This window comes from Bombyx mandarina, chromosome 26 (assembly GCF_030267445.1).
Source record: "Bombyx mandarina strain Sakado chromosome 26, ASM3026744v2".
NCBI classification, from domain to species: Eukaryota; Metazoa; Arthropoda; class Insecta; order Lepidoptera; family Bombycidae; genus Bombyx; species Bombyx mandarina.
The window spans coordinates 1275177-1301680 of NC_143232.1; the positions used below are offsets into that span (position 1 = coordinate 1275177).

The 26504-nt window shown below is 43.4% G+C and overlaps 2 protein-coding genes across 2 annotated transcripts in view; one reads left to right on the top strand and one right to left on the bottom strand.

The window, feature by feature from the left end:
- Positions 1 to 26504, bottom strand: part of LOC114253104 (cilia- and flagella-associated protein 58) — a 69335-nt gene that overhangs the window by 22263 nt on the left and 20568 nt on the right. The window contains exons 10-15 of the mRNA XM_089738867.1: positions 25121 to 25259; positions 13964 to 14013; positions 12847 to 13025; positions 11978 to 12187; positions 9980 to 10130; positions 9111 to 9235 (exon numbers count right to left, since the gene is read on the bottom strand). Coding sequence (XP_089594993.1) covers positions 9111 to 9235; positions 9980 to 10130; positions 11978 to 12187; positions 12847 to 13025; positions 13964 to 14013; positions 25121 to 25259 — 854 coding nt within the window. The remainder of the gene's footprint in view (positions 1 to 9110; positions 9236 to 9979; positions 10131 to 11977; positions 12188 to 12846; positions 13026 to 13963; positions 14014 to 25120; positions 25260 to 26504) is intronic.
- LOC114251738 (uncharacterized) lies at positions 20062 to 21651 on the top strand. Its single transcript, XM_028186121.2, has one exon. The coding sequence runs from the start codon at positions 20080 to 20082 to the stop codon at positions 21307 to 21309; it is 1230 nt and encodes a 409-aa protein (XP_028041922.2). The 5' UTR covers positions 20062 to 20079; the 3' UTR covers positions 21310 to 21651.

Here is a 26504-nt window from a genome sequence, read left to right on the forward strand (position 1 = left end):
TCAGTGGTTCTGGATCCCAACCACTCTTGGTGGTGAGCGTTAAAGTCTCCAAGAACCACCACCTCCGCAGATGGGTACTGCTCAAGCACGCGGTTAGTCCCCTCTTGCACATGCTCAAACAGAGCTGAACCTGCATCACTGCTGTGGGACCTGTACAGGCACGCGTAGATTCGGCTACGGCCCCCGTGATCTACGCGCAGCCACAAGAGGGACAGGTCCCGTTGTTCGAGGCCCCGAAGACGGCGACAACAGACATCAGCCCGGACGAATACGCACACCCCGGCTTTACGCAGGAAGTTGTGCTCCAATACGTAGCCGGGGTATTCAAGGTATGAGGTATCATCCGGAGCAGATATCTGCGTCTCCGTTAAAAAAAGCAGGGCAGGCTGCGCCGTCTCAAGGTGGTGGTGTACGGCGTCCAGGTTGCTATGTAGGCCCCTGACATTGCTGAAATCCACATTAAATGTGGAATGGGGGACCGCCTGTGAAACCCTTTTCTTTTTTTTTGTCGTCTTCATGATGTTTAAGTTTTCGGAGAGTAGGATTAGGAGAGGTAGGATGTTGGAGGTGAGATCGAGGCAACACCTGAATGAAGCGCGGAACATAGTACGTGCTCGACCACGGGTTGCGTGAGAGACTGACGCAGGGCATGGAAGGGCCCCCAGTCCACTCTGCGTGCGATCGCCGGGATCCACTCCGGTCTCCGACTCCGGCACGACGACCGCACGGCAGGATTTTACACCGGTTGGCGGGACAGCTTCCCGGGGCGGAGTTTAGTAGAGACACCCGGGTTCAGGTCCCCTACTGACCGGCGGGCGGCAGCGGGTACCGTTTCACTGGGTCTCCCTATACCCCCGTCAAACAATCACGCCCCGTGAGTTCGCACGCACGTCTGCTCCGCAAGTTCCAGGCGTCACCAAGACTCAACCCCAACAAGGAAGGGGAAAGGGAAGGGATAGAACTGGCTCTCCAACCCACACGCCGGAACACAGCTAGGCTATTTGGCGGCGGACTCTAGTTGGAGGGTGGTCGCCAGCCAGTCGGACTAGGTCCTACCACCGGTTATGTTTTCGGCTCCCGTTTAGCACCACCCAGGGGTCACTTGTAGGGAATCGCGGGTTAAACCTACGGAAGCGGGAAGCACCAACCCCCATGATGAAAGCAATGCGGTGATACTAACCCGTAAAAAGTTCCCTATCCGCATACTATCGATAATTACTGGTGGTAGAACCTCTAGTGAGTCCGCGCGGGTAAGTACCACCACCCTGCCTGTTTCTGCCGTGAAGCAGTAATACGTTTCTGTTTGAAGGGTGGGGCAGCCGTTGTAACTATACTGAGACCTTAGAACTTATATCTCAAGGTGGGTGGCGCATTAACGTTGTAGATGTCTATGGGCTCCAGTAACCATTTATCACCAGGTGGGCTGTGAGCTCGTCCATCCATTTAAGCCATAAAAAAAAGAACTTGGTATATTTTTTAGTTCGGTAAATTCCACCAATATATGCGGATAGTGGCCCCCTCCCCTACCCCCAAATTTGCAGATATCAAGGCCCTTTTTTGGCGGGCAGGGGACCGAACTCCCTACGAGCTGTCCGCGCCTAGGGAGCACGCGGGGTGTGTAGGACATGACACCAAGACGATCTTAGCATCGTTGTAGAATAAGCACGATCTCATTTTAACCGCGGCTAGTATGTTATGTGCGCCATACATATTCATAAAAATTAATAAATTTGTAGTGTATGGTCACTGATTTCGAAATAAAGGCTATTTTTAAAACTCATCTGACTATTTGCTCTTGACCACAATCTAAACACGCTTTGTCATTTCAATTTATTATGTCTGTGTATTTATTTATTCGTCTGGGATTATCTCCAAAGCGGATAAACTGATTCTGACGAAACATGGTTTTTTTCATGCTTGAACTGGTGGCCCGGAGGCCTTTCCAGTTTCACCAGGACAGGTGGGCGAGCAAAGGCTCAGCCAGGAAGGTTGGGTGTTGCTAACAGCTGCCCGTAGAAGACCTAACAACTCAAGAGCAGCAGCTGTTTCGCGAATGAATCTACTACCGGATCGGAATAGCAACCCGCTGAGAAGATCCACCGAGAAACTCGGGCGTATATATGGGTTAGGTTGCACGTTGAATTCTTTGCCGAGTTCGGCGGTTACCGGGATTCCTAAGCCTTTTTTTTTTATTGCCTTTCTAGGCAGACGAGCATACGGCCCACCTGATGGTGAGTGGTTACCGTCGCCCATGGACTTCAGCAATGCCAAGGGTAGAGCCAAGCCGCTGCCTACCGCTTAATACTCTCCACAAGCCTCGTTTGAAGAAGGACATGTCATAGCGCTCGGGAAACACCGTGGAGGGGAGCTCATTCCATAGCCGGATGGTACGTGGCAAAAAAGATCTCTGGAAACGCACTGTGGATGACCGCAGTGGCTCCAGGTAGTATGGATGAACTCTACTCCGGTGGCGGGCGGTGCGATGGTAAAAACGAGACGTTGGTATCATCTCAAACAATTCCTCAGAGCACTCCCCATGGAACATGCAGTACAAAATACAGAGGGAACCGAAGTCCCTCCGCAGACCCAGAGGCTCCAAACGATCCGTGAGAATGGGATTATCGACAATCCGAACGGCTCTCTTCTGTATGGAGTCAAATGGAAGAAGCTGGTATTTGGGAGCCCCAGCCCAGAGATGGGGGCAGTACTCCACGCGAGGCCGGACTTGTGCTTTATAGAGCAAAAGTCTTTGTCCAGGCGTGAAGTACCGCTTCGCTCTGTTGAGGACTCCCAGCATTTTGGACGCCAACTTGGCTTTGCCTTCCAAATGACTCCGAAATTGGACATCGCTCGAAATGTCGACCCCAAGTATCCCGATACTCCCGGAAGTTTGCAGGGATACTCCTTGGAATTGCGGCGCCATGACAAAGGGGTCCTTCTTCGCAGTGAACGCGCAAACTTGCGTCTTTGACGGGTTGAATTGAACGAAGTTCAATTCACCCCATTCGGAGACTCGCCCCAGAGAGTTCTCCACTTCAGACACAAGTTTTGATCGTCTCTCTTGCACCACGCTCCGAGAGAGACTCTGATGGCCGATATATCGCGCATCCCCCGTGCTGTCATCCGCATAGCAATGCATGCCATCAATAGACAGCATGTCATTGATATACAGGATGAAAAGCGTGGGGGAGAGCACCGAACCTTGTGGAACGCCAGCGTTAATGGTCATGGTATCAGAGCAGCCACCGTCTACAACGACCGTGATGCTCCGCCCATCCAAAAAGCTAGCGATCCACTTGCAGAGACCCTTGGGGATTCCGTAAGATGGTAACTTCGATAGAAGTGCCCTATGCCAGACCCTGTCGAAGGCCTTCGCGATATCAAGGCTCACAGCAAGAGCCTCGCCCTTGCTCTCCTAGTGTTAGAGCTGAAGGTGTCTAATGCAAAGGTTATTGGATCTGATGGATCCGTAAGGACGTGTCTAGGGCGATACATAGAGTGCATTGTGTTTCATAGCAAAATATTTAAGGTTATGTTAGAACATTCAGTTCTAGCTGATGGTCCAAAACCTTTTTATTCTTTAGTTTTACCCATCTTATACGTCATTTAAATCGCTACTGTAATCTAGCTTTAGGATAATAAGTACGCCAGTTACGAGACGTAGGCGTTTCACAGGGATCCTTGACATCTTTGCAAGAAGAGGAAGAAAAAAGAACAATGAAGAAGAAAGAGGAGCAATGAAGAAGAAAGAAGAACAATAGCTTTGATTAGGTGTTAGGGAGTGCTCTCGTCGTGTATTATTGGCTCCGATGAGTGCTTGACAGGGCGAGACGAGATCATAATAGCAATGTAATTGGCACACAGGTTATTCCACTCTTCAAAACGGAACGCATATTTTGTTTGTACATATTTTGTTTAAGGATTATTGCGGCTTATAACTAATATTTCATTTCGTCGTAACTTGGAAAGAGCGTACCAAAATTATTCACCATCATCATCAGCCTGCGGCAGTCCACTGCTGGACATAGGCTTCCCCCAAAGCTCGCCACTGAACCCGATCTTCGGTTCTACGCATCCAGCTACTGCTAGCTGCCTTGCGCAGGTCGTCACTCCATCTAGCAGGAGGGCGTCCTACACTACGTTTGCCGGTTCGCGGTCTCCACTCCAGAACACGTCTACCTCAACGGTTATCGGTTCTGCGACATATGTGACCAGCCCACTGCCACTTCAGCTTACTAACTCTGCGAGCTATATCGATCACTTTGGTTCAACACCCAAATTATTGCCAGATTCAATAACCTTGTTTACAGAAAATGGACAATGGCAATTTTCTATTGACATGATAGCCTGTCAGTATTTTTTTATAACGACGCGTTAAAGGAATATAGCTTCTATTTACTCGTATAAAAAATATTTTTTTATAAATTATCAAATTAAAATATAGTTAACAAAACCAGTTCAATCATAATAAATAAACTACATTTAAAACGTACTTAATTAATGAAGATTTAATTTTATGAAACTGATATTATTTTACGATCTAATATGATCTAATATGCTATATGCAAAATTATTATTTTTGAAGGTCGCTTTTAGGGTTCCGTCGATAGTAAAAAAAACGTATCAAAACTTTCGCATCTGTCGTCTGCTGCAAATACAACAAGCTTGCGCGAACTAAACAGACAGAGTCCACAATTCCTATCATCAGAGGAGACGAGTGTGTAACCGTGTTTTGTGTGCTCTCAAATTCTACCTTCAATCCAGATGGTAGATGCCACGTTACTGCTCATTTCTGAAGCAGTCATAGCTTAAAGTAAACGATACCCATTACTGCAGTGAGTCTTCGGCCTCATGTCTCAAGGTACACAATAGGTTTCGGCAGGCCTTTGACACCACACGAGCTGAGAATACGTTTTCTGATTATTGCCGGTTCGGATGTCTTTAGATGATTGGGTTTTTTTTTGTTTTCCTAGTTATTTTAGTGACCTCGAGAGGTTATGTTATATTCTCAAAACGAGTAGGTGAGATCACGGGGCTCTAACCTGGTGACGTTGCTAACTCTAGCCCTAGCAAGAGCAGCGCTTCACAGAATCTACCACCGGATCTGAAACGCGACCCACTGAGAAGATCCGGCGAGAAACTCAGTCGACTGTATCTGTGGGTTAATTGACTCACCGGTCCCTTCGCGAGCGACGGATTGGACGAGAACGGTGACTGGTTATTGGAGTCGTCTTCTAAATTAAGGATATTTAGAATATATACTCGTAAATATGTTTATCCTCTGTGTACTAAACCAATCATCCGATTGTGAGTGTTATCAAGAAATCAATGTTTTCCACATTTAGTGGTAGTCACTACACTGCTATGTTATATTTATATATAGAACTTAATGATGGATAGTAATAAATCCCACTGAGTTTCTCGCCCGATCTTCTGAGTGGGATTCCGATCCGGTGGTAGATTCAGCGAGGCACTGCTCTTGCTAAGGCTAGTGTAGTTCGTCCACCTGTGAAGATGAAGCCAGAATGGCCTCTCGTGGCTAATGATAAAATGGTAAGAAAAAAGAAAATATTATATTTAGTTACGGGTTAAGTTGTTAATGGCCGCCCCTGACGTTGTCTATGTCAAAATAGCTGAAGGCTAACTATGCATAAATGAATAGTTCTAACAAATATATAATTACATATTTATAATTCTTTTCGCTTGTTTATAGTTGGTAACCCACGTAAATTTTTTTTTCAGATTAGATTCTGTTAGTAACTTTGACATATTAATAATTAAACGACTATTAAATAAATATTTCTCAAGGCGGAATACATATTTTAAATTATTAGATCGCAATTCGCCATTATATCACCCCACGATTTTATTCATCTTAGGGTTATCAAGGTAGGCAATAGATGCTTAGGTTTTTAATATTGTTTCACTGAACTCGCCGAATGTGACGATGACTTTGACATGGAAGCTAACTCCTTTTTTTTTTGTCAATGCCTTTGAACATTTTTATTAACGTCACTAACCTACAAGTAATAATAACAATAGTATTATTAGTATTATAACAATAATTTTTTTTTTTATTGCTTAGATAGGTGGACGAGCTCACAGCCCACCTGCTGTTAAGTAGTTACTGGAGCCCATAGACATCTACAACGTAAATGCGCCACCCACCTAAGGTCTTAGGTATAGTTACAACGGCTGCCCCACCCTTCAAACCGAAACGCATTACTGCTTCACTGCAGAAATAAAGCAGGGTGATGGTACCTACCCGCGCGGACTCTCAAGAGGTCCTACCACCAGTAAACTCATAGACACAATCTACTGAGTTTCTCGTCGGATCTTCTCAGTGGGTCGCGATACTGATCCGGTGGTAGATTCAGCTCTGTTCTGCTTTCGTTAGAGCAGCTGATAGCGTGGTACAATAAAACATACTCTCCAATCAATCTTACTATTAAAAACAAAACTCCAGTACTACGAAAAAGTTAAGTGAATAAGTATGCTACAAAATAATGTCGATTAACCACATAATCATATAGCTTAAACGTAAAAAAATATATATATAATTGTAGCGGTATTTATCGGTGAATAGAATCTGGCCAAAAACTTGATCTAGACGAAAAAACCGGAAACGCTGAACTCACAAAAAACGCAACCATTCAAAACTCAAGTGATTTCAAGTTTCGCTTTTTTACAGCTAAGTACAAAAAAAAAGTTAATTGAAGTTAACAAGTTTTGATTCTTTTTCTGAAAACAAAGTTTTTTGATTCCACTGAAATTTTACTTCCAATTCCAGGGTCTAAGCTTTTTATTTATTTATTTATTTATACTTTATGCACAAAACAAAAGTTGTACACAGGCGGACTTAATGCCATGGGCATTCTCTCCAGTCGACCATAGGGTGGTGCAGAAATAATGCACGGTAGGTGCATTAACAAAAGAATAACAAGCAACAACAAAAACAAAAAAAGAACAGAATCAAAACAAAAATCTTCCTTAAAGTAACATCTCAGTATTATAGAATACACATAATGTTAAATATAGGTACTTATATACACTCGCGAGCAAAAGTTTGGAATCACTTACTTGAAATTGATTCCGCGCGATCTTGTGTACTAAATATTTTTTGATAATCATAAAAATGAGATCATTTTAAAGGTTGAACTCTTAACTTTAAACTGATACCAAATTCATTCAAATCGAGCCAGTAGTTAAGGAGCTATTCCGGATTAAGTGAAGGAGGTAGGAAACAAAGGAAATATGGAAAAATAATGAATGCATAAAACAACAAAAATTAATAAATAAAAATTTATTTAGCCTTAAAATTAAATGTCAGTACTTTGTGTTCCCTTCCCTTGCCCCAATAACTCCTCGAAGACGATTCTTCATAGACCTGATCAGCTTTTGAATTGATTCTTGTGGGATACCTTCCCACTTCTCAATCAACGCCGATTTCAGCTCATTCAGGCATGAAGGAGCAGAAGTTCTGGAACGAACCCTATTCTTCAGTTCATCCCACACGTGCTGAATAGGATTCAAGTCAGGGCTGAGCGCAGGCCAGTCCAATGTGGCGATATAGACTTCCAGTCCAATGTGGCGATATAGACTTCTTCGAAGTATTCAGTTGTTCCACGGGCAGTGTGGCAACGAGCGTTATCGTGCTTAAGGAGGAAGCTATCACCGGCATATCCCGCATAGGGAACGACATGTTCCAGCAGAATATTGGAAATGTACCCGTCCGAAGTTGACCGCCTCCTCGTCCCCCACCAGGCACGAAAACAAGCTCGGTTTTACCGTCGAAGGAAATGCCGGCCCACATCATACAAGAGCCGACCCCATAAGCCACTGTTTCAGCGAAACAGCACTGCGCAAATCGCTCCCCAGGCCGCCTGTAGACCCAACCTCTTCGGTCGCTACCATGCAAACACATCCTGCTCTCGTCGGAGAACAGGATTTGCCTCCATTGCTCAACCTCTCAATTAAGATTGGTACGAGCAAATTGAAGGCGTGTTTGTCGATGAGCTACCGTGAGTTTCGGGCCTGTGACAGGCCTTTTTGGAGTCAGATTCGCTTGCTTGAGTCGTCGACGAACTGTCTACTTGCTAGCTGCTACCCTACGAACATCTCGGAGCTCCTGTTGGACGTCGACACCAGGTTAATGCCGATTTCGGAGAGAGGTTAACACGATAAAACGGTCATTCCTCTCCGATGTGCCCCGGCGCCGTCCAGATCTTGGTCTCGGGATAAAGCTACCAGTCTCTTGAAAGCGCTTGCAAACTTTTGAAACACAGGAATGGCTTATTTGGAGCCGACGAGCGACAATCCGCTGGCTGAGCTCTTCTTGCAATAGGGCTACGATTTGTGCTACTTCTGTAGGTGTTGTCCCAATTGTCGTACAAGGTAAAGGGTCAAAAGTAGCCGAGATATGTACCAGTCAACGTGTGAAAGTCGACTGATAAAGAAAATCCGATAACAGGTGCTTTTATAGGGGTCAGTAGGCCGCAACTCGCGACGTATCAAGCAATTGAAACACGTCTTTTTCGTTATTCCTTCACTTAATCCAAGATAACTTCTTAAATACTGGCTTGATTTTAATGAATTTGGTATCAGTTTAAAGTTAGGAATTCAACCTTTAAAATGATCTCATTTTTATGATTATCAAAAAAATATTTAGTACACAAGATCGCGCGGAATCAATTTCAAGTAAGTGATTCCAAACTTTTGCTCGCGAGTGTAGATTAGATATGACTTTGTATGCATAAATAAACATACTACAATTTAATATACCTATGTATAAAATAATAAAATATATACATACACATAATTACACACAATACAATATACACGTAAAGCAATAATATATAAATACACATGAAAATACACAATTTAGTACTCTAGTTAAGAATGGCTAAAAAAAAATTCGTTTGGAGATGATTCTTCCAGTTTTTTGTGGATGTATTCGCGAACTTTGAGTTGCTGGTCATCCTGATTTCTTAGGGAAGTGAATTCCATAATATTTTTATTTTTGGTGTTTTTATTTTGAGTCGTCAGTCGACTGAGCAAAAATCTCGAACTTACGTTACAGAATACATATCTCCTTGTAACCGCCGACTTACCTCAAGCCTCAAATCCGTCATGTTCTCGATTCCCTTCGACAACAGATTCTTCTCTTTGCGAAGTCTAATTATTTCTAAGCGCAGCAATCTTATATCCTCCACTCTCTGTTCGTATTGTCTTTCTCCTGTCGAATTTAACAATAGTAAAGAGACGGTCACGATATTTTACAGTTAAAGGATCTCGCACTCACATTTTGTGGTGCTGTTCCGTGTGAACACTGGTTTTTTTCCTACCTAAGCTGATGGTCTTGAGAGACCATTTCAGCGTAGCCTTAACTAGGAGGTGAGCTCACGGGCTCAAACCTAACGACGTTGCTAACACTGACCCTAGCAAGAGCAGTGCTTCGCAGAATCTACCACCGGATCGGAAACGCGACCCACTGAGAAGATCCGGCGAGAAGCTCAGTGGGTTTGAACACCGGGAATACTTCGATACGGTACCTAAACCCGCACGGATAGACCAGAGTACAGAGCACTGACCCTCTAACCACTCAACTAACAAGGCAATGAAGACTAGCTATAGTCAGATCATGACTATCGTCTGCCTACAAGGGCAATAAAAAAATTTTTTTCTTGCTTAGATGGGTGGACGACCTGACAGCCCACTTGGTGTTAAGGGTTATTGAAGCCCATAGACATCTACAACGTTAATGCCGTCACCCACCTTGAGACACGAGCTCGAAGGTCTCAGTATAGTTACAATGGGTGCCTAACCCTTGAAACCGAAACGCATTACTGCTTCACGACAGAAATAAGGCAGGGTGATGGTACCTAACCGTGCGGACTCACAACAGGTCCTGCTACCAGTAAAAAATAGAATAGATAGGTTTTCATTTTCTTGTTCAATTAGTTCCATGAAGAACGTATACCCCGTTGCAGCGTGACCTCTAAGATCCGAATCTTCTCGTACAGTAGCGCGATCTCGTCATTTCTCCGGACCAGCTGTGCTCCGACCACGTCCCTCTCATTCATTAGCCCTTCGAGTTCCTTCATCAGCTTGGCCCTTGCCGCGTCACCTTCCTGGAAACATTTCAAACAATAATTTTTTGGTCCGATCTTGCTGTTATAAAATCTTATTGAATAGTAAATATGATCGAGAACGTATAAATCGAATGTGAGGTTAATCAGTGAAAATGGTTTTAGATTTTCATTAAAAAAATCTAATCTCAATATTAACTCAGTTTCGAATATTTTTGGAAATTGTACACTTATAATACTAAAAAGCGATATACCTATATGTCGCAGGCAATTTGTATGATTCCGCCGTTTACAAACGGCGTCGTCATTATAAAAACGCTCGCCGTTATGTAAAATGCCGAAGGCAAAATGATAACTCGTTCAATTGTTATAATTTCGACATTGGTTGTAGTTTTAGGGTGACCATAATAAAATGTAGTTTATAATAATCAGACTTTATTTCCGCAATCAAGTACTAATGAAGATTTCAAGTAAGACTAAATTATGTGCTTTGATTCTCTTGAAGTACTTGCCTAGTTAAAATATTTAATTAACAAAACAAAATTTAAATGACAATAATAAAACTTCTAAGGATAATATGACACTTTCAAATAAAAACAAACAGGTCATTTATGTAAAATCATATTTTGTAGTCTGAAGTATTCATCATTCTTAGAAGACATTTCCCAAAATTAGTAAATGAAGATTATTTAAAAAATAAACGTTTCTTGATTTATTTTTAAATAAAAAGTAACAAAAGTAACAATAAAAATGTATATTACTTATTTGCGCATGTCCCATTTCATGACTAAAAACACCAAGGCATTATAATATTTAAGTTACAAAGCAGATAAATTGACATAACGATACGAATAAATCGATCGCTTTTCTCTCAATAGTAAATCTATCCTTCATTTGATACTGAATTTTGTCTCGACCACCATGTCTGTAACCTCTATGAATCTCTAACAATACATCGTAATATTCTTCTAACGGTATTACACGAACGGTTGGACTGCCAAGGCTATTCCTTTTTAAATAAGGTAGTCCAATTCACTGATGCTCATAACCTCGTATTTTTTTGACCTGCAGGAGTCCTCCGGGAACCAGATTCTGTGGCCACCTTAGCATTTTTTAGGTGCCGGATAACCTCAAAAATTTTACTATTTGTCCAAAGCTTTTTTAAAGCTTCCGTTTGAGAATTGTATTTTTTTTAATTCACTATAATATAAAGCTTCAAAATCAGAAATATTTTCTAAAATGTCTTCTCCACACGAAATATTTGTAGTTTTCAGTTATTTTTTGAGACACAAAATGACGCCATTGTTATTGTTTTGATCAACAGTAGCGCGCGTGGTAAAAAAAATGAACTAAATACTTCAATTTGCCACGGCATTATGAAAACGGCGTTTGAATTGTCGATGTTATGTTGTGGCATATTATAAAGTGACACGGCAATATACATTTTGCCTTCGGCATTTTACATTACGGCGAGCGTTTTTATAATGACGACGCCGTTTGTAAACGGCGGAATCATACAAATTGCCTGCGACATATATAACAAAACTAGCTGACCCCGCAGACTTTGTAGTGCCTCAATCGACAAATAAAAGACCTAAACTTCTGTATAAAATAAAGTTAAAACAAACAAAAGGAATCCGTCCGACGGGGGACACATCAAAGAAAAAACAAAATTGTTATTTTTATTTAATTTCGAGCATTTTCATATTTATCTAACCTTTTAAACCTTCTCTGGACTTCTACAAATAATTCAAGACCAAAATTAGCCAAATCGGTTCAGCCGTTCTCGAGTTTTAGCGAGACTAACGAACAGCAATTCATTTTTATGTATTTAGATAGATTAGTAATAGTAAAGTATAGTCGAAACGACGGCGTCGCATGTCACGGACCTGTACGATCCTGTTTAGTCTGGCTTCCTCCTGTTTCAGCGCCGTTATCTCGACTCTGGCCTCCGCCAATTTGGCCTGACCGTTCTGGACCTCCGCGCGTAGTTGCTCGTTCTTTTTGTTACATTTAGAAAGCGTCCCTTCGCAAGTTTTGAGACCAACTTCTTTCCCACTAATATCTTCCTTCAGTTGCTCAATTTGATACGCCAGCATCTAGATTGGGATGACAGAACTTTTTTTTTTTATTGCTTAGGTACGTGGACGAGCTCACAGCCTACCTGGTTTTTAAGTGGTTACTGGAGCCCATAGACATCTACAACGTAAATGCGCCACCCACCTTGAGATATAAGTTCTTAGGTCTCAAGTATAGTTACAACGGCTGCCCCGCCCTTCAAACCGAAATTCATTACTGCTTCACAGCAGAAATAGGCAGGACGGTGGTATCTACCCGTGCGGACTCCCAAGAGGTCCTACCACCAGTAAGAGTGAGAGTGAGAGTAACTCAGAATATTTAAGTCAATTCGGACGGTCCTGCGGGACGAGGTAGTCGTGAGTAGCAGGTAAGTGAGCTCGCGGGGCTCAACCTCAGAGAGTTTGCTAATACTGGCACTAGCGAGAGTAATGCTTCGCAGAATCTACCACGGGATCGGTTGCGCGACCCAGTAAAAATATCTAGCGAGAAATTCAGTTAGAGGTGTCTATGGGTTGCTTTGTCGAACTCTTCGTCGTAATCGACAGGTTGGACAGGGAAGTTGCATAGACCCTGTGCACAGACCCTTTGAATTTTGGTATAAATTAAAGTGGAAGAAGAAAGAAAGTGAGTAGAAACCAAGACGGGCCGTGTAGGAGACCAATCCACGTATAATAGTCACCTTAAGTTTCTGCTTCAAGTCCTGTATTTCGTCCAGCGCTTCCGTGTAGTTCTTGTGGAGCATGTTCCGCTCGGCGCGCGTCGCGTCCAGCGCCACGGATAATTTGCGAGCGTTCAACGACTCCTCGCGGAGAGCCTTCTTCAGGTCTAATATGTCTGCAGTCCGAAGACGGACTTCCTCTATGAACCAACATTTATTTTATTGCCCTTTTTATGGCTTAGATGTACGGACGAGCTCACAGTCCACCTGGTGTTAAGTGGTTACTGGAGCCCATATACATCTACAACATAAATATGCCACCCACCTTGAGATATAAGTTCTAAGGTTTCAAGTATAGTTACAACGGCTGCCTCACCCTTCAAACCGAAACGCATTACTGCTTCACGGCAGAAATAGGCAGCGTGGTGGTACTCACAAGAGGTCCTACCACCAGTAACAAGCCGCTGCCTATCGCTAGAATGAACACTACCTTCATTTTTAAACATGAATTCTGTAGATAACGAGTGCCCGGTTCGCCTAGTGTGAAGTTAAATTAACCGCTATTATTGTCGAAATCTTAATTGTAATGTGTATCTACTCTCCCTCAATCTTCACACCGGAATACATGACTACCGCGCTGTAGCAATAGGCAGGCTACAGCGGTACCTACATGTATAGGCTTCAAATCTGCCCTACTACCATTAAATCAGGGTTGTCGATCGCATCACTACTGCTGCACATACTTCGATGATTCCTTTGATTCTCTTACGCCACCCACGGAAAGAGATATGAGGTGCTGTTCTAAGCAGATGTCACACGGGCAAAAGAGATGAAAATTTAACTATTATAATACTTATACTACTAAAACTATTACCTATACTACTACTGGTATAAGAACTACACTGATATATAGATAGCTCGGCAACGAAGCAATCGTATTGATGGCACACATCCATTGAATGGTAACCTTAAAAACTTTCATTTTGCGTCTCAAGTATTGCTTATGGGTTGCTTTAATCACTATAAAACCGGTTATTTTATGAGCTATAGCTGTCTGTCTGTCTTTAGATATGAAAAAATATATGACCCTCGAGAAATCTTCGCTGCAAGTCATGATGGTATAATGTTTCACACTCACCGGATATTTCATCTATTTTCTCGTTGAGGGCAATGGTCTCTTCTAGCATTCTGTAATACAAAATAATCTATGAACAAACAATTACACAAATTAATAAACATTTATTCTGAACATAAATTACAAAAATTCTAATAAATTACGAGGCCTAGAAAAGGTTACCGGCTCAGCAATGCCCAACGGTAGCGGTAGTCTTCCGCCGGAACCTGAAGAGCGACGTGCACACCAGCATCAGACCGACCAACCATTATTTTAATTGAATAACAATTTTTAAGCTTTTTTTTTTTTTTTTTTTTTTTATTGCCCTTGTAGGCAGACGAGCATACGGCCCACCTGATGGTGACTGGTTACCGTTGCCCATGGACTTCAGCAATGCCAGGGGCAGAACCAAGCCGCTGCCTACCGCTTAATACTCTCCACAAGCCTCGTTTGAAGAAGGACATGTCATAGCGCTCGGGAAACACCGTGGACGGGAGCTCATTCCATAGCCGGATGGTACGTGGCAAAAAAGATCTCTGGAAACGCACTGTGGATGACCGCAGTGGCTCCAGGTAGTACGGATGAACTCTACTCCGGTGGCGGGCGGTGCGATGGTAAAAACGAGATGCCGGTATCATCTCGAACAATTCCTCAGAGCACTCCCCATGGAACATACGGTACAAAATACAGAGGGAACCGAAGTCCCTCCGCAGACCCAGAGCTTCCAAACGATCCGTGAGATTGGGATTATCGACAATCCGAACGGCCCTCCTCTGTATGGAGTCAAATGGAAGAAGCTGGTATTTGGGAGCCCCGGCCCAGAGATGGGAGCAGTACTCCACGCGAGGCCGGACTTGTGCTTTATAAAGCAGAAGCCTTTGTCCAGGCGTAAAGTACCGCTTCGCTCTGTTGAGGACTCCCAGCATTTTGGACGCCAACTTGGCTTTGCCTTCCAAATGACTCCGAAACTGGACATCGCTCGAAATGTCGACCCCAAGTATCCCAATACTCTCGGAAGGTTACAGGGATACTCCTTGGAATTGTGGCGCCATGACAAAGGGGTCCTTCTTCGCAGTGAACGCGCAAACTTGTGTCTTTAACGGGTTGAATTGAACCAAGTTCAATTCACCCCATTTGGAGACTCGCCCCAGAGAGCTCTCCACTTCAGATACAAGTTTTGATCGTCTCTCTTGCACCACGCTTCGAGAGACTCTGATGGCCGATATATCGCGCATCCCCCGTGCTGTCATCCGCATAGCAATGCATGCCATCAATAGACAGCATGTCATTGATATACAGGATGAAAAGCGTGGGGGAGAGCACCGAACCTTGTGGAACGCCAGCGTTAATGGTCATGGTATCAGAACAGTCACCGTCTACAACGACCGTGATGCTCCGCCCATCCAAAAAGCTAGCGATCCACTTGCAGAGACCCTCGGGGATTCCGTAAGATGGTAGCTTCGACAGAAGTGCCATATGCCAGACCCTGTCGAAGGCCTTCGCGATATCAAGGCTCACAGCAAGAGCCTCGCCCTTGCTCTCCAAGGCTTCAGCCCACCTGTGAGTAAGGTATACAAGAAGATCGCCAGCTGAGCGACCGTGACGGAAACCGTACTGTCGGTCACTGATCAGCTGGCGATCTTCAAGATACTTCAGGAGTTGTATATTTATAATTCGCTCCATCACCTTGGAAAGCAAGGAAGTTATCGCGATAGGCCTATAGCTCGATGTGTCCGACCGGTCACCCTTCTTGGGGATAGGGTGGACGTGCGCGTTCTTCCATGAAGACGGAACCCTGTTAGTGCAATAAGAGAGGCGATACAAACGCGTTAGCGCAGGCGTCAGCTCAGGGGCGCACCTTTTCAGAACCACAGCAGGAATGCCGTCCGGCCCACTCGACTTATGGACGTCCAGGAGTCGGAGTTCCCGCCTGACTGCACACTGTGTAAAGCAGATCTCCGGCAGGGAACTATCACACCGGAGGATGTTCGGTGGTGTGGCACCCCCGTCGTCCACAGTCGAGTTCGAGGCGAAGAGTTTGACCAGAAGGTCAGCCTTCTCTTTCGCACTATGGGCCAGACTGTCATCGGACTTGCGTAGTGGTGGGAGACTAGACCTGCAGAAGTTACCTTCTGCAGCCTTAGCGAGCGACCAGAAAGCACGGCTCCCGGCGGGATAGCTCTTCAGTCGCTCGCCAATTCTGGCAACGTGCTCCGACTTCGCCCTGGCAATAGCCCTCTTATAGGACCTAGAAGCGGCGTTAAATTTCCGCCTTTCCTCAGAGGTATTAGGATCCTGGCGTCTCCTGGCATCATTCCATGCCGCGTATGCGGACCGCTTGAGGCGTGCAGCGTCCCGACTGGCATTGTTATACCAGGGTCCACTGCGACCCCCGACGGGCACCTTGGAAGAAGGAATGAACAGTTCCATCCCCCGAAGCACCACGTTTTTAAGTCGGTCCGCACAGACGTCAGGATCACCAGAGGAAAAGCAGAGCCGCCCCCATGGGTAGGATGCGTAAAATTCACGCAACCCATCCCAATCTGCTGACATATACCGCCAAACTCTTCGATACCCGGTCGTCATTCGACGACCAGGACGAGAGATCGGTACCGCAGCACGGATAAGGCAGTGATCAGACGATCCAAGTGGAGCGTCGACCACCACACTGTATCCGGCCGGATCGGTGGTCAGCAGAAGGTCCAACAGGGAGGGCTCGTGCCCCTCAATATCTGGGACACGGGTGGGCTGTGTCACCAGCTGGGAGAAGCCGTAGGCCAGGGCGAAATCGTAGGCAGCCCGACCCGGGAGGTCAGTGGTTCTGGACCCCAACCACTCTTGGTGGTGAGCGTTAAAGTCTCCAAGAACCACCACCTCCGCAGATGGGTACTGCTCAAGCACGGTTAGTCCCCTCTTGCACATGCTCTATCAGAGCTGAACCTGCATCACTGCTGTGGGACCTGTACAGGCATGCGTAGACTCGGGTACAACCCCCGTCATCTACGCGCAGCCACAAGATGGACAGGTCCCGTTGTTCGAGGCCTCGTAGACGGCGACAACAGACATCAGCCCGGACGAATACACACACCCCGGCTTTACGTAGGAAGTGGTGCTCCAATACGTAGCCGGGGTATTCAAGGTACGAAGTGTCATCCGGAGCAGATATCTGTGTCTCCGTCAGAAAAAGGAAGGCAGGCTGCGCCGTCTCAAGATGATGGTGTACGGCGTCGAGGTTACTATGTAGGCCCTTTACATTGCTGAAATCCACATTAAATGTGGAATGGGGCATCGCCGACAAAACCCTTTTCCTTTTTTTAACTGTCATATTTATTTATTTTTTTGGAGAGTGGGATTGGGTGGGGTAGGAAGTTCGAGGCAAAATCATGACAATACCTGAATAAAGCGCGGAGCACAGTACGTACTTGACCACGGGTTGCGTGAGAGACTGACGCAGGGCATGGAAGGGCCCCCAGTCCACCCTGCGTGCGATCGCCGGGATCCACTCCGGTCTCCGACTCCGGCACGACGACCGCACGACAGGATTTTACACCGGTTGGCGGGACAGCTTCCCGGGGCGGAGTTTAGTAGTGACACCCGGGTTCAGGTCCCCAACTGACCGGCGGGCGGCGGCGAACACCGTTTCACTGGGTCTCCCTATACCCTCGTCAAACAATCACGTCCCGCGAGCTTGCACGCACGTCTGCTCCGCATGTTCCAGGTATCATCAAGATTCACCCCGAACAAGGATGAGGAAAGGGAAGGAATAAAACTGGCTCTCCAACCCACACGCCGGAACACAGCTAGGCTATTTGGCGGCGGACTCTAGTTGGAGGGTGGTTGCCAGCCAGTCGGACTAGGTCCTACCATCGATTATGTATTCGGCTCCCGTTTAGCACCACCCAGGGGTCACTTGTAGGGAATCGTGGGTTAAACCTACGGAAGCGGGAAGCAATCGACCCCCTAAAGCATTGCATATGCTATTGCATAGCTTTTATTGCGGGCTTTTATTGCTTATCCATTCTGAAGTATTCCATATCTATAAGTAGGTATATAAAAGTATATTAGGAAGCACAAAGTCGAATGCCATAGTTTCATTTCAAATTATTATTAACCATTAACATCATCTAGATCTTTATGCAATGCTTTTAGTCAAAGACTTCTTTGGGCATTTGATCTAAAATACATTATCGAAAAGTCAAGAACTTATAGATAAAAAACTAGATTATTTAAAAATTATTTTTGAAAATTCTTCTGTTCTCGACCCGCTTCCTACAATTAATTAGAATTTAAAAGAATTAATTAAGTATGTGTGTGCTGTGATTAAATTAAAACCAATTTTTTATTTCTATTACTAATCTACTTCTATATCGTTCCCTCACTACTGAGGATCGCGACCACATGTGACGTTCTTCCCCTGTGCTCGATCATGGGTGGCATGGACCGCATGTTACAGACTACCACTGAGTGCGTCTCTTGCTAGATCTGACTATCTGTCTGGTGTTCTGCCCACGGCGCGCTTGCCCTCTATGCGACTCGCAATTATGAGCTTCTCTAATCAATGTCTGGGAGACCGCATGATGTGTCCGAAGAAGCTCAAAACACGTTCCCGGCAGATGGAAGAGAGCCTTTTTCGGATGTCTAGCTGCCTTAGAATGGACTCGTTTGTTCTCATGGCCGTCCACGGTATTCGCAGCATCCTCTGCCACACCTACATTTCAAAGGCATCGATCTTTTTGATATCCCGGCTTTTCATGCATCATGTCTCCGCTCCGTAGAGGAATATGGGAAAGATCAGTGCCCGCACCAAGCGCACTTTGGTTTTACTCTACTATATACTAATACTCGATGTTTCTTTGAATTGAACAATTTGTGTTATATTTTTAATGTTGTATATTTATAAGTATGCAGCAATTTGTATGTATAATAAATAATAATAACTGGGAACAAATCACGCACGGTCATCCGATCCCTTTTTTTTTTAGTTATTTTTTAATTTATTGCTTAGTTGGGTAGGCGAGCTCACGGCCCACCTGGAGTTAAGTTGTTACAAAAGCCCATAGACATCTACAACGTGAATGCCACCACCCACCTTGAGACATGAGTTCTAAGGTCTTAAGTATAGTTACAACGGCTGCCCCGCCCTTCAAACCCTTCAAATCAAGTGAATTGTGAATTGACCTGTACGGACGTCTCTTAAGCCTTGTTCGGACTAGGCGAGTATTTTAGTCGAGTACCGAGTAATTTAGTAGCTAAATGTGTCTGAGCACCAAAAATTTAGTCGAGTAGGTTAGTAAATAATTTAATCAAGTCAATCCACTTTGTTCTATTTTTTCGGGCCAGTAGCGAGTAGTTTAGCCACTAAATTACTCGGTACTCGACTAAAATACTCGCCTAGTCCGAACAAGGCTTTAGCGCGCGCACGTATAACCATTATAATAAGTTAACAACATTTATAAATAACCGTTTAAAATTATTCCATCCAGTACGGTATGTGCTTGAGATACGTGGAAATAAATACTCACATCGAGAAAAACGGCTACGCACTAAATTAATTCACTGCTTATTCTTAATTTATATACCTACAATACTTGATGAAGACGAAATTTGCTTATCGCCGAATACTCTCCGCAAGTCGAATTTGAAGAAAAGAAGAATTGTGGACATTCTATATGATAAATATTTAACGGAACACTTAGAACAATCATAGAACACTTTAAAATTTTCAATTCACTTATTCTAGACTTGGATGTTTGTGTAAACGGTGTAATATCAAGCTTTGAAACTGTGTCTATTGTTAAATAAATTGATGAATTGTGGCTGACTTTAACATTTGTGTGCAAGATAATAGTGGTGATTGATTGGAATCAGTGGAAGAGTGAGACTCAAACAAAGTGATATTGCAAATTACTAAATTTTTAAATCTACCTTGTCACTGCATTATTTCTGCGTATAAACTTGCCACTAATAGAACTGTTTTTCACCGTAGTTTGTAATATACTAATAGCCCAGATTTAGAAACGGCCGGGTCGTACAATTGTGCGCGGTGTGGCGCCGGTTCGGACCTCACTATTGACATTGACTTTTTGGGTTCTTCTTTTCTTTTCTTTTTTTATATATTGTTTTCAAACAACCTAACCGCAATGGCATCGATTGATGAATGTTCTGGATGTCGTAATGTTCTCGGCAACGACCCTTGTCTTGGATGCTGCAGATGTAAGGCTAAATATGACCTTGTTTGTGCAAATGTTGCCTCCTTTGATTATGAGCTAATGGACGCTAAACATAAAGCGTCATGGAAGTGTCCTGAATGCTGCAGCAAGGAGCCAAAAACTGGCAACATTAACACTCCTGTGCGTTCGACTCCATACTCGGACGCAAAAAGTCAAGAAGAGGATGTACAGGGACAATCCAATGTCACTGTCCGCAAAAGGCCCACGAAATCATCACCGAAACCATCGCAGAGGCCACTGCAGAAACAGCAGCAGAAATTACCGCCAAAGCCATCACAGAAAGCAGCAACGCAATCATCTCAGAAGTCGCCGCCGAAATTGCAACCGCAACCATCTCTTGAGCTGCAACCGCGATCGTCACAACTCCTGGAACCTAATTATGTTACTGAAAATAGGCTACGTGGGATTCTACAACAGGAAATATCTACCGCCTTGAACACCACCATTAAAAAAATTGTAGTGACCGAGTTTAAAAATGTGCTCGACAAGATAGATGGTTTCCGAGACTCTCTTGAATTTATGAGCACAAAGTATGAAGAGATGAAATCTAAATTCGAAAGTGAAACTTCAACTATCACTGAACTAAAATGTGATAACGAGAGGCTTAAAACAACCATTAGAGATCTCACTGCTAGGCTGAACGTTGTTGAACTACATATGAGAGAATCAAATATTGAAATAAATGGTATCCCGGAAAGTCGATCTGAGAATTTGGTCACTACCGTCATTCAATTATCCAAAGTTATTGAAAATCCGCTCACTAACGAAGATATACAACGTGCTGTCAGAGTTGCTAAAATTAGTAATGACAATCCACGTCCTCGGCCAGTGATTGTTAAGCTACGCAGTCCTCGTTCCCGTGATAGCATTTTGGCCGCGGTCAGTAAATTTAATCATAAGGATCCCGAGAAGAAGCTTTGTACACAGCATCTTGGAATTGGAGGAACTGTAAGCCCTGTCTACGTTTCGGAACATTTGACTCCGGCACTTAAATCGCTCCACGCTGCAACTCGTATAAAAGCCCGGGAAATGTCTTATAAATTTGTATGGGTTCGCAATGGGCGAATTTTTGCTCGGAAAACAGTGGAACATCAAGCTATAGCAATTAAAAATGTGGATAGTCTTAAGCTTTTAGTATAAGTTGTTAATGTATTTTGCTAATAATGAATTGGTGTATTTGATGATCGCAATGCTTGACATATACTACCAGAATGTGCAGGGCCTTAGAACTAAGACTAACGAGGTTTCAAAAAATATTCTGACGTTGAATTATAAGATTATTGCATTTACTGAAACCTGGCTCAACTCAAATATTTCTAATCACGAACTGATCGATGATAGATACATTGTTTATCGCCGGGACCGATCAAGCAGTGGTAATTCTAAAAAAGACGGCGGTGGGGTGCTCTTAGCTGTTTCTAGGGACATACCGTCTGCTCGTGTCAAGAGTTGGGAAACAAATGTGGAGGACTTGTGGGTCATTTTGCATATTAACATTGGCTCAAGTACTAGGAAGCTTGCTATATGCGTTGTATATCTTCCTCCACCAGTTAAAACCGAAACTCTCAAGTATTTTTTAGATAGGGCAGATAATATTGCCGATCGGGCCGATGATCTTGTTATTTTAGGTGATTTTAACTTGGGTTTTATCAGTTGGGACCCTCATAAGGATAGTAATTATATGGTACCCTCAAACCATAACTCTCCTCTGGGACATTCTATTACTGACTTTGTTTTCATTAACAATCTCTTTCAAGTCAATGCAATTGCAAATAGTGACAACAGGTTTTTAGATTTGGTTATAACCAGCTGCCGAGATGCATATGTTGTGAGCCCTTCGAGCGAGCTGAGCAAATGTTATAAGCAGCATCCTAATCTACTGTTGAATTTGCCCTACAATAAACTTGTCTATCTTAAGCCCAAATGCAAGCCTAGATATAACTTCTATAGAGCAGATTATCCATCCATAGTTAAAAATCTGAAAGGTGTTGATTGGCAAACAAAGTTATCGGGCTGTGAAAATATTGATTTAATGCTTATAAAATTTTACAAAATAGTGGACGATCTCTTAGAAGAATATGTGCCGAAACAAACCCTTAATAAATCTAAGTTCCCTAAATGGTTCAGCACCTCCTTCATTAAACTATTACAAGAAAAGGAAAAAATTCGGAAAAGGTTCAATAAATACAGAAACCCTAGAGACGAAATTGAATACCGTCTGCTCCGCTCTAGATGCCACGCAATGTACGATAAATGCTATTCAGATTATAGGAATAACATCGAAGCTAATATCCCTAAAAACCCTAAGCTTTTCTGGAGCTTTATTAAACATAAAAGAGGTAGTGACTCATCCATACCTGCATCTATGAACTTGAAAGATCAGGTAGTAAAAACAGGCCCTGACATTGTGAATCTTTTTGCAGAACATTTTGCCTCAATTTACTTGCCCAGCTCAACGCCTCCGGATAACTTTACGCTTGAATCTCAGTGCTGCGGGTCCCCACAACGGATGTTGTGTTCATTGGCTATCGAAGAAATTGAGGTGCTTAAAGCGATCAAAAGGATCGACTCTGCGAAGGGTGCTGGCCCGGATGGGATTCCGCCGGTATTTGTGAAAAGATGCGGCTCTGCTGTAGCTCTGCCTCTGTCCTTAATATTTAACCGATCATTAGCGGATGGGACATTTCCGTCCGAGTGGAAAAAAGCGCGCATTGTACCAGTCTTTAAGAAAGGAGAAAATTCTGATGTTAAAAACTATCGCCCTATTTCCATCCTGTCTTGCTTCTCTAAACTATTTGAATCGATTGTCTATCCTGTAATCTTTCGGCTTGTGGACAGTAGCATCTCGGATTCACAGCACGGTTTTAGACGTGGTCGCTCAATCGTCACTAACTTGGTCCCTTATATTTCCAATGTGTCTAATGAAGTTGACTCAGGCAGGCAGGTTGACGCCATCTACACCGACTTTAGCAGTGCTTTTGATCGAGTTAACCATTCAATTCTTTTGAGGAAATTATATGGGTTCGGTGTGGATGGCCCACTTTTGAAATGGTTCGAATCTTACTTGCAACAGAGACCTCAGTCGGTGTCTGTAAATGGATTTAACTCAAAAACTTATTTTGCAGATACCGGTGTGCCCCAGGGATCACATTTGGGACCCCTTCTTTTCATAATCTTTATTAACGACATAGTCGATAAAGTAAGTCACTGTAAGGTGTCACTATTTGCCGATGACCTCAAGATATACAAAACCATAGTTTCTGTTGTCGACTGTCGCCAATTGCAAAGTGACCTAGATGCGATCCTACAATGGTGTCGCTGTAACAGTATGACACTCAACGCAAATAAATGCTTTCACATTAAATTCACTAGAAAAAGAAAGCAACTTGCTACGGAATATAAGCTTGATGGTACAGCACTGGCAGAAGTTAACGAAATCCGAGATCTTGGCGTGATAGTTGACAGTCAACTTAAATTCACCTCGCACATTAACAAGTCTGTCACAAAAGCAGCTCAAATGCTCGGATTTTTGAAACGTAACTCGGGCGGATTTAGGCGTCAGCGCACCAAAATCTTGCTTTACCAAACCTTGGTGCGCAGTCATCTTGAGTTCGCCAGCGTTGTATGGAATCCGTATTATGCCGTGCATTCGCAACGCGTTGAGAGCATTCAAAGAGCGTTCACTAGGCATTTAGCTTATAATTCTAGCGGTTTTTCGCACAGAAATCCTTACAAAGAGCGCCTAATTAGGTTTCGAATGTGTTCTCTTCGTGAACGGAGACTTTTATTGGACATGTCCTTCTTCCACAAAGTCGTAAGCGGTCAATATCAGTGTAGCTACTTTCTAGAGAACATGCCTTTGAGGGTTCCCCGTACCTATCCTCGCGGGAAACTCAAATATATTTTCTACACCCCACCTGTAAAATCTAATTTGGGACGGCAGGCACCTCTCCGTAGAATAATTGATGAGTATCATTCCCTTATCACAGTGATGCCCGATCTTGATGTGTTCCACGACAAGTTACGTGTATTTAAGGACAGAGTAGGAAAAGAGAGGAAAAGGGACCTTAACTTTAACTTTAATCGTTGATCATTTCTTGTTCTATAACTGACTTGTTGTTACTTGACATCATATTAACATTTCTTCTTTTCTTCTTTTCGATATGACATGACATTTTTAGACATTTTTATTAATATTTCAACAAATAGTACTGTTTTTTTATTATTATTATTATTATTATTGTATTCCATTTTCGAGCCGATGAATTGCCAATGCTATGTACGCCATTGTTGTCACATGCATCAGGCCATAAATTAAATAGTTTAAATTTATTTTCAATGTTAGATGTTTGTGATGTGGCAGTACTTATTTAAATAAATAAATAAATAAATAAACCGAAACGCATTACTGCTTCACGGCAGAAATAGGAAGGGTGGTATACCTACCACCATTAAAAAATGTGTCATGTGTTTCTAAAAAACTCGGAAACAACAACAAACAAATGCCTAAACTATTCCTTAACTATTCATTTGGGATTTCTTCTCATCACTTCGGTTGGTGGTGCGCTTCACAAGACGTCGCCATTCCTCGCGTACCGCGGCCCTTCTTGTGCACTCGTTAACGGGACCGTTTAGAGCTGCCTTTATTTGGTCGGTCCATCGTAACGGTGATCTTCCGCGCGGTCTTGTACCCTCTATCATGCCCTGCACCACAAGGCGCTCAACTGAGTCGTCACCCCGCCGCGACACATGCCCGAAGAAAGTGAGAATGCGACCCTGAACGATGGAGGATAGTCGCTGCTTGATGCCGAGTTCCTGTAGAATTGACTGATTCGTTCTGAACTCCGTCCACGATATTTGCAGCATTCTTCTCCAGCACCACATTTCGTTTGGGATGCGACTTTTTAATAACATTTTGTGAAAATAGTCGCTTTTAAAATATGTTGTATACCTGTCTTTATCTTTTTCTAGTTGTCGTATGATGAGACGTTGCTTGTTGATCTGGGTCGCGTTTATCTCCAGCTCGTGTTCCAGCTGCTTCCGCCGCTGTTCCTGGAGGTTCAACATTTGCAAGTTCTCCATTGCCTCGTCTGTCGACGACAATATTATAATTTTAATAAGTTAGTATATCCTACATCTCGAAATCGAGCGAGATATCTTACTACTGATTCTCGATTCTCGTTCGCAGTAGTTAAAAGATTGTGTTACATACAAACATACATACACACGTGCATCCATACATACCAAGCTAATATAAGCCTTTTTTTTTATTGCTTAGATGGGTGGACGAGCTCACAGCCCACCTGGTGTTAAGTGGTTACTGGAGCCCATAGACATCTACAATGTAAATGCGCTACCCACCTTGAGATTTAAGTTCTAAGGTCTCAGTATAGTTACAACGGCTGCCTTACCCTTCAAACCGAAACGCATTACTGCTTCACGGTAGAAATAGGCAGGGCGGTGGTACCTACCCGCGTGGACTCACAAGAAGTCCTACCACCAGTAAGTTAAAAACTATAGTATCTATTTAAAAACCAGTTGTATTTTCAAAGATAAAGTGATCCATTTTTTTATTAATGTGTATAAAACTTAACAGCTACATATGTGAATGAACTAGGTTTTATTAATCTTTGCCATTTAAAAATTAACATAACGCATTGACTACTGTGTGTCAGCCGATTTTTTATTATAATTTATAACATATTACTCTAGCGAAGGCTTAGTGTTATCATTTAATTATTTTACAAGTTGGAAAGTAATTAAAAATTGTCGAATATCAATAATGTAACAAAAGAGAAAATGTAGGCAGCGGCTTGGTTACGGTAGGCAGCGGCTTGGCTCTGCTCCTGGCATTGCTGAAGTTCATGGGCGACGGTAACCACTTACCATCAGGTGGCCCGTATACTCGTCTGCCTACAAGGGCAATAAAAAAATGTATTTCACGAATCTAAGCTAAATCTTGAGGCTTCGGTTGTTATGGTTCAAATTTCATTGGGTAAACACAATTTGATTATACGAAATGCGTAGTCATTCTTGGCGCGTCAAAAGAAGCGACAATGAAATGTAAGTGATGGTGCAAGCTACGAGTGGGTTTCTTTTGAGGCCTACTCAAGCGCTGTAATCTCAATGGTGTGATAGCCCTTATTTCGATGCAAGTTAGACCTAAGGTCTGAAGTTTATAGATAGGTTTGACGATTTACTGTCTACGGTAAGTAATAGCCAGTTCGTATACCAGATATTTGTTACCCTCTACGTCCACTGCTGGAATGGCCCTCCCACAATTCTCGCCACAAAGATCGGTCCTGCGCTGCTTGGAGCCAGCGGATTCCCACGAA

What these genes read in the sequence shown, in the direction of transcription:
- LOC114251738 (XM_028186121.2), top strand. Translation starts at nt 20,080, where the DNA reads ATGGCATCGATTGATGAATGTTCTGGATGTCGTAATGTTCTCGGCAAC.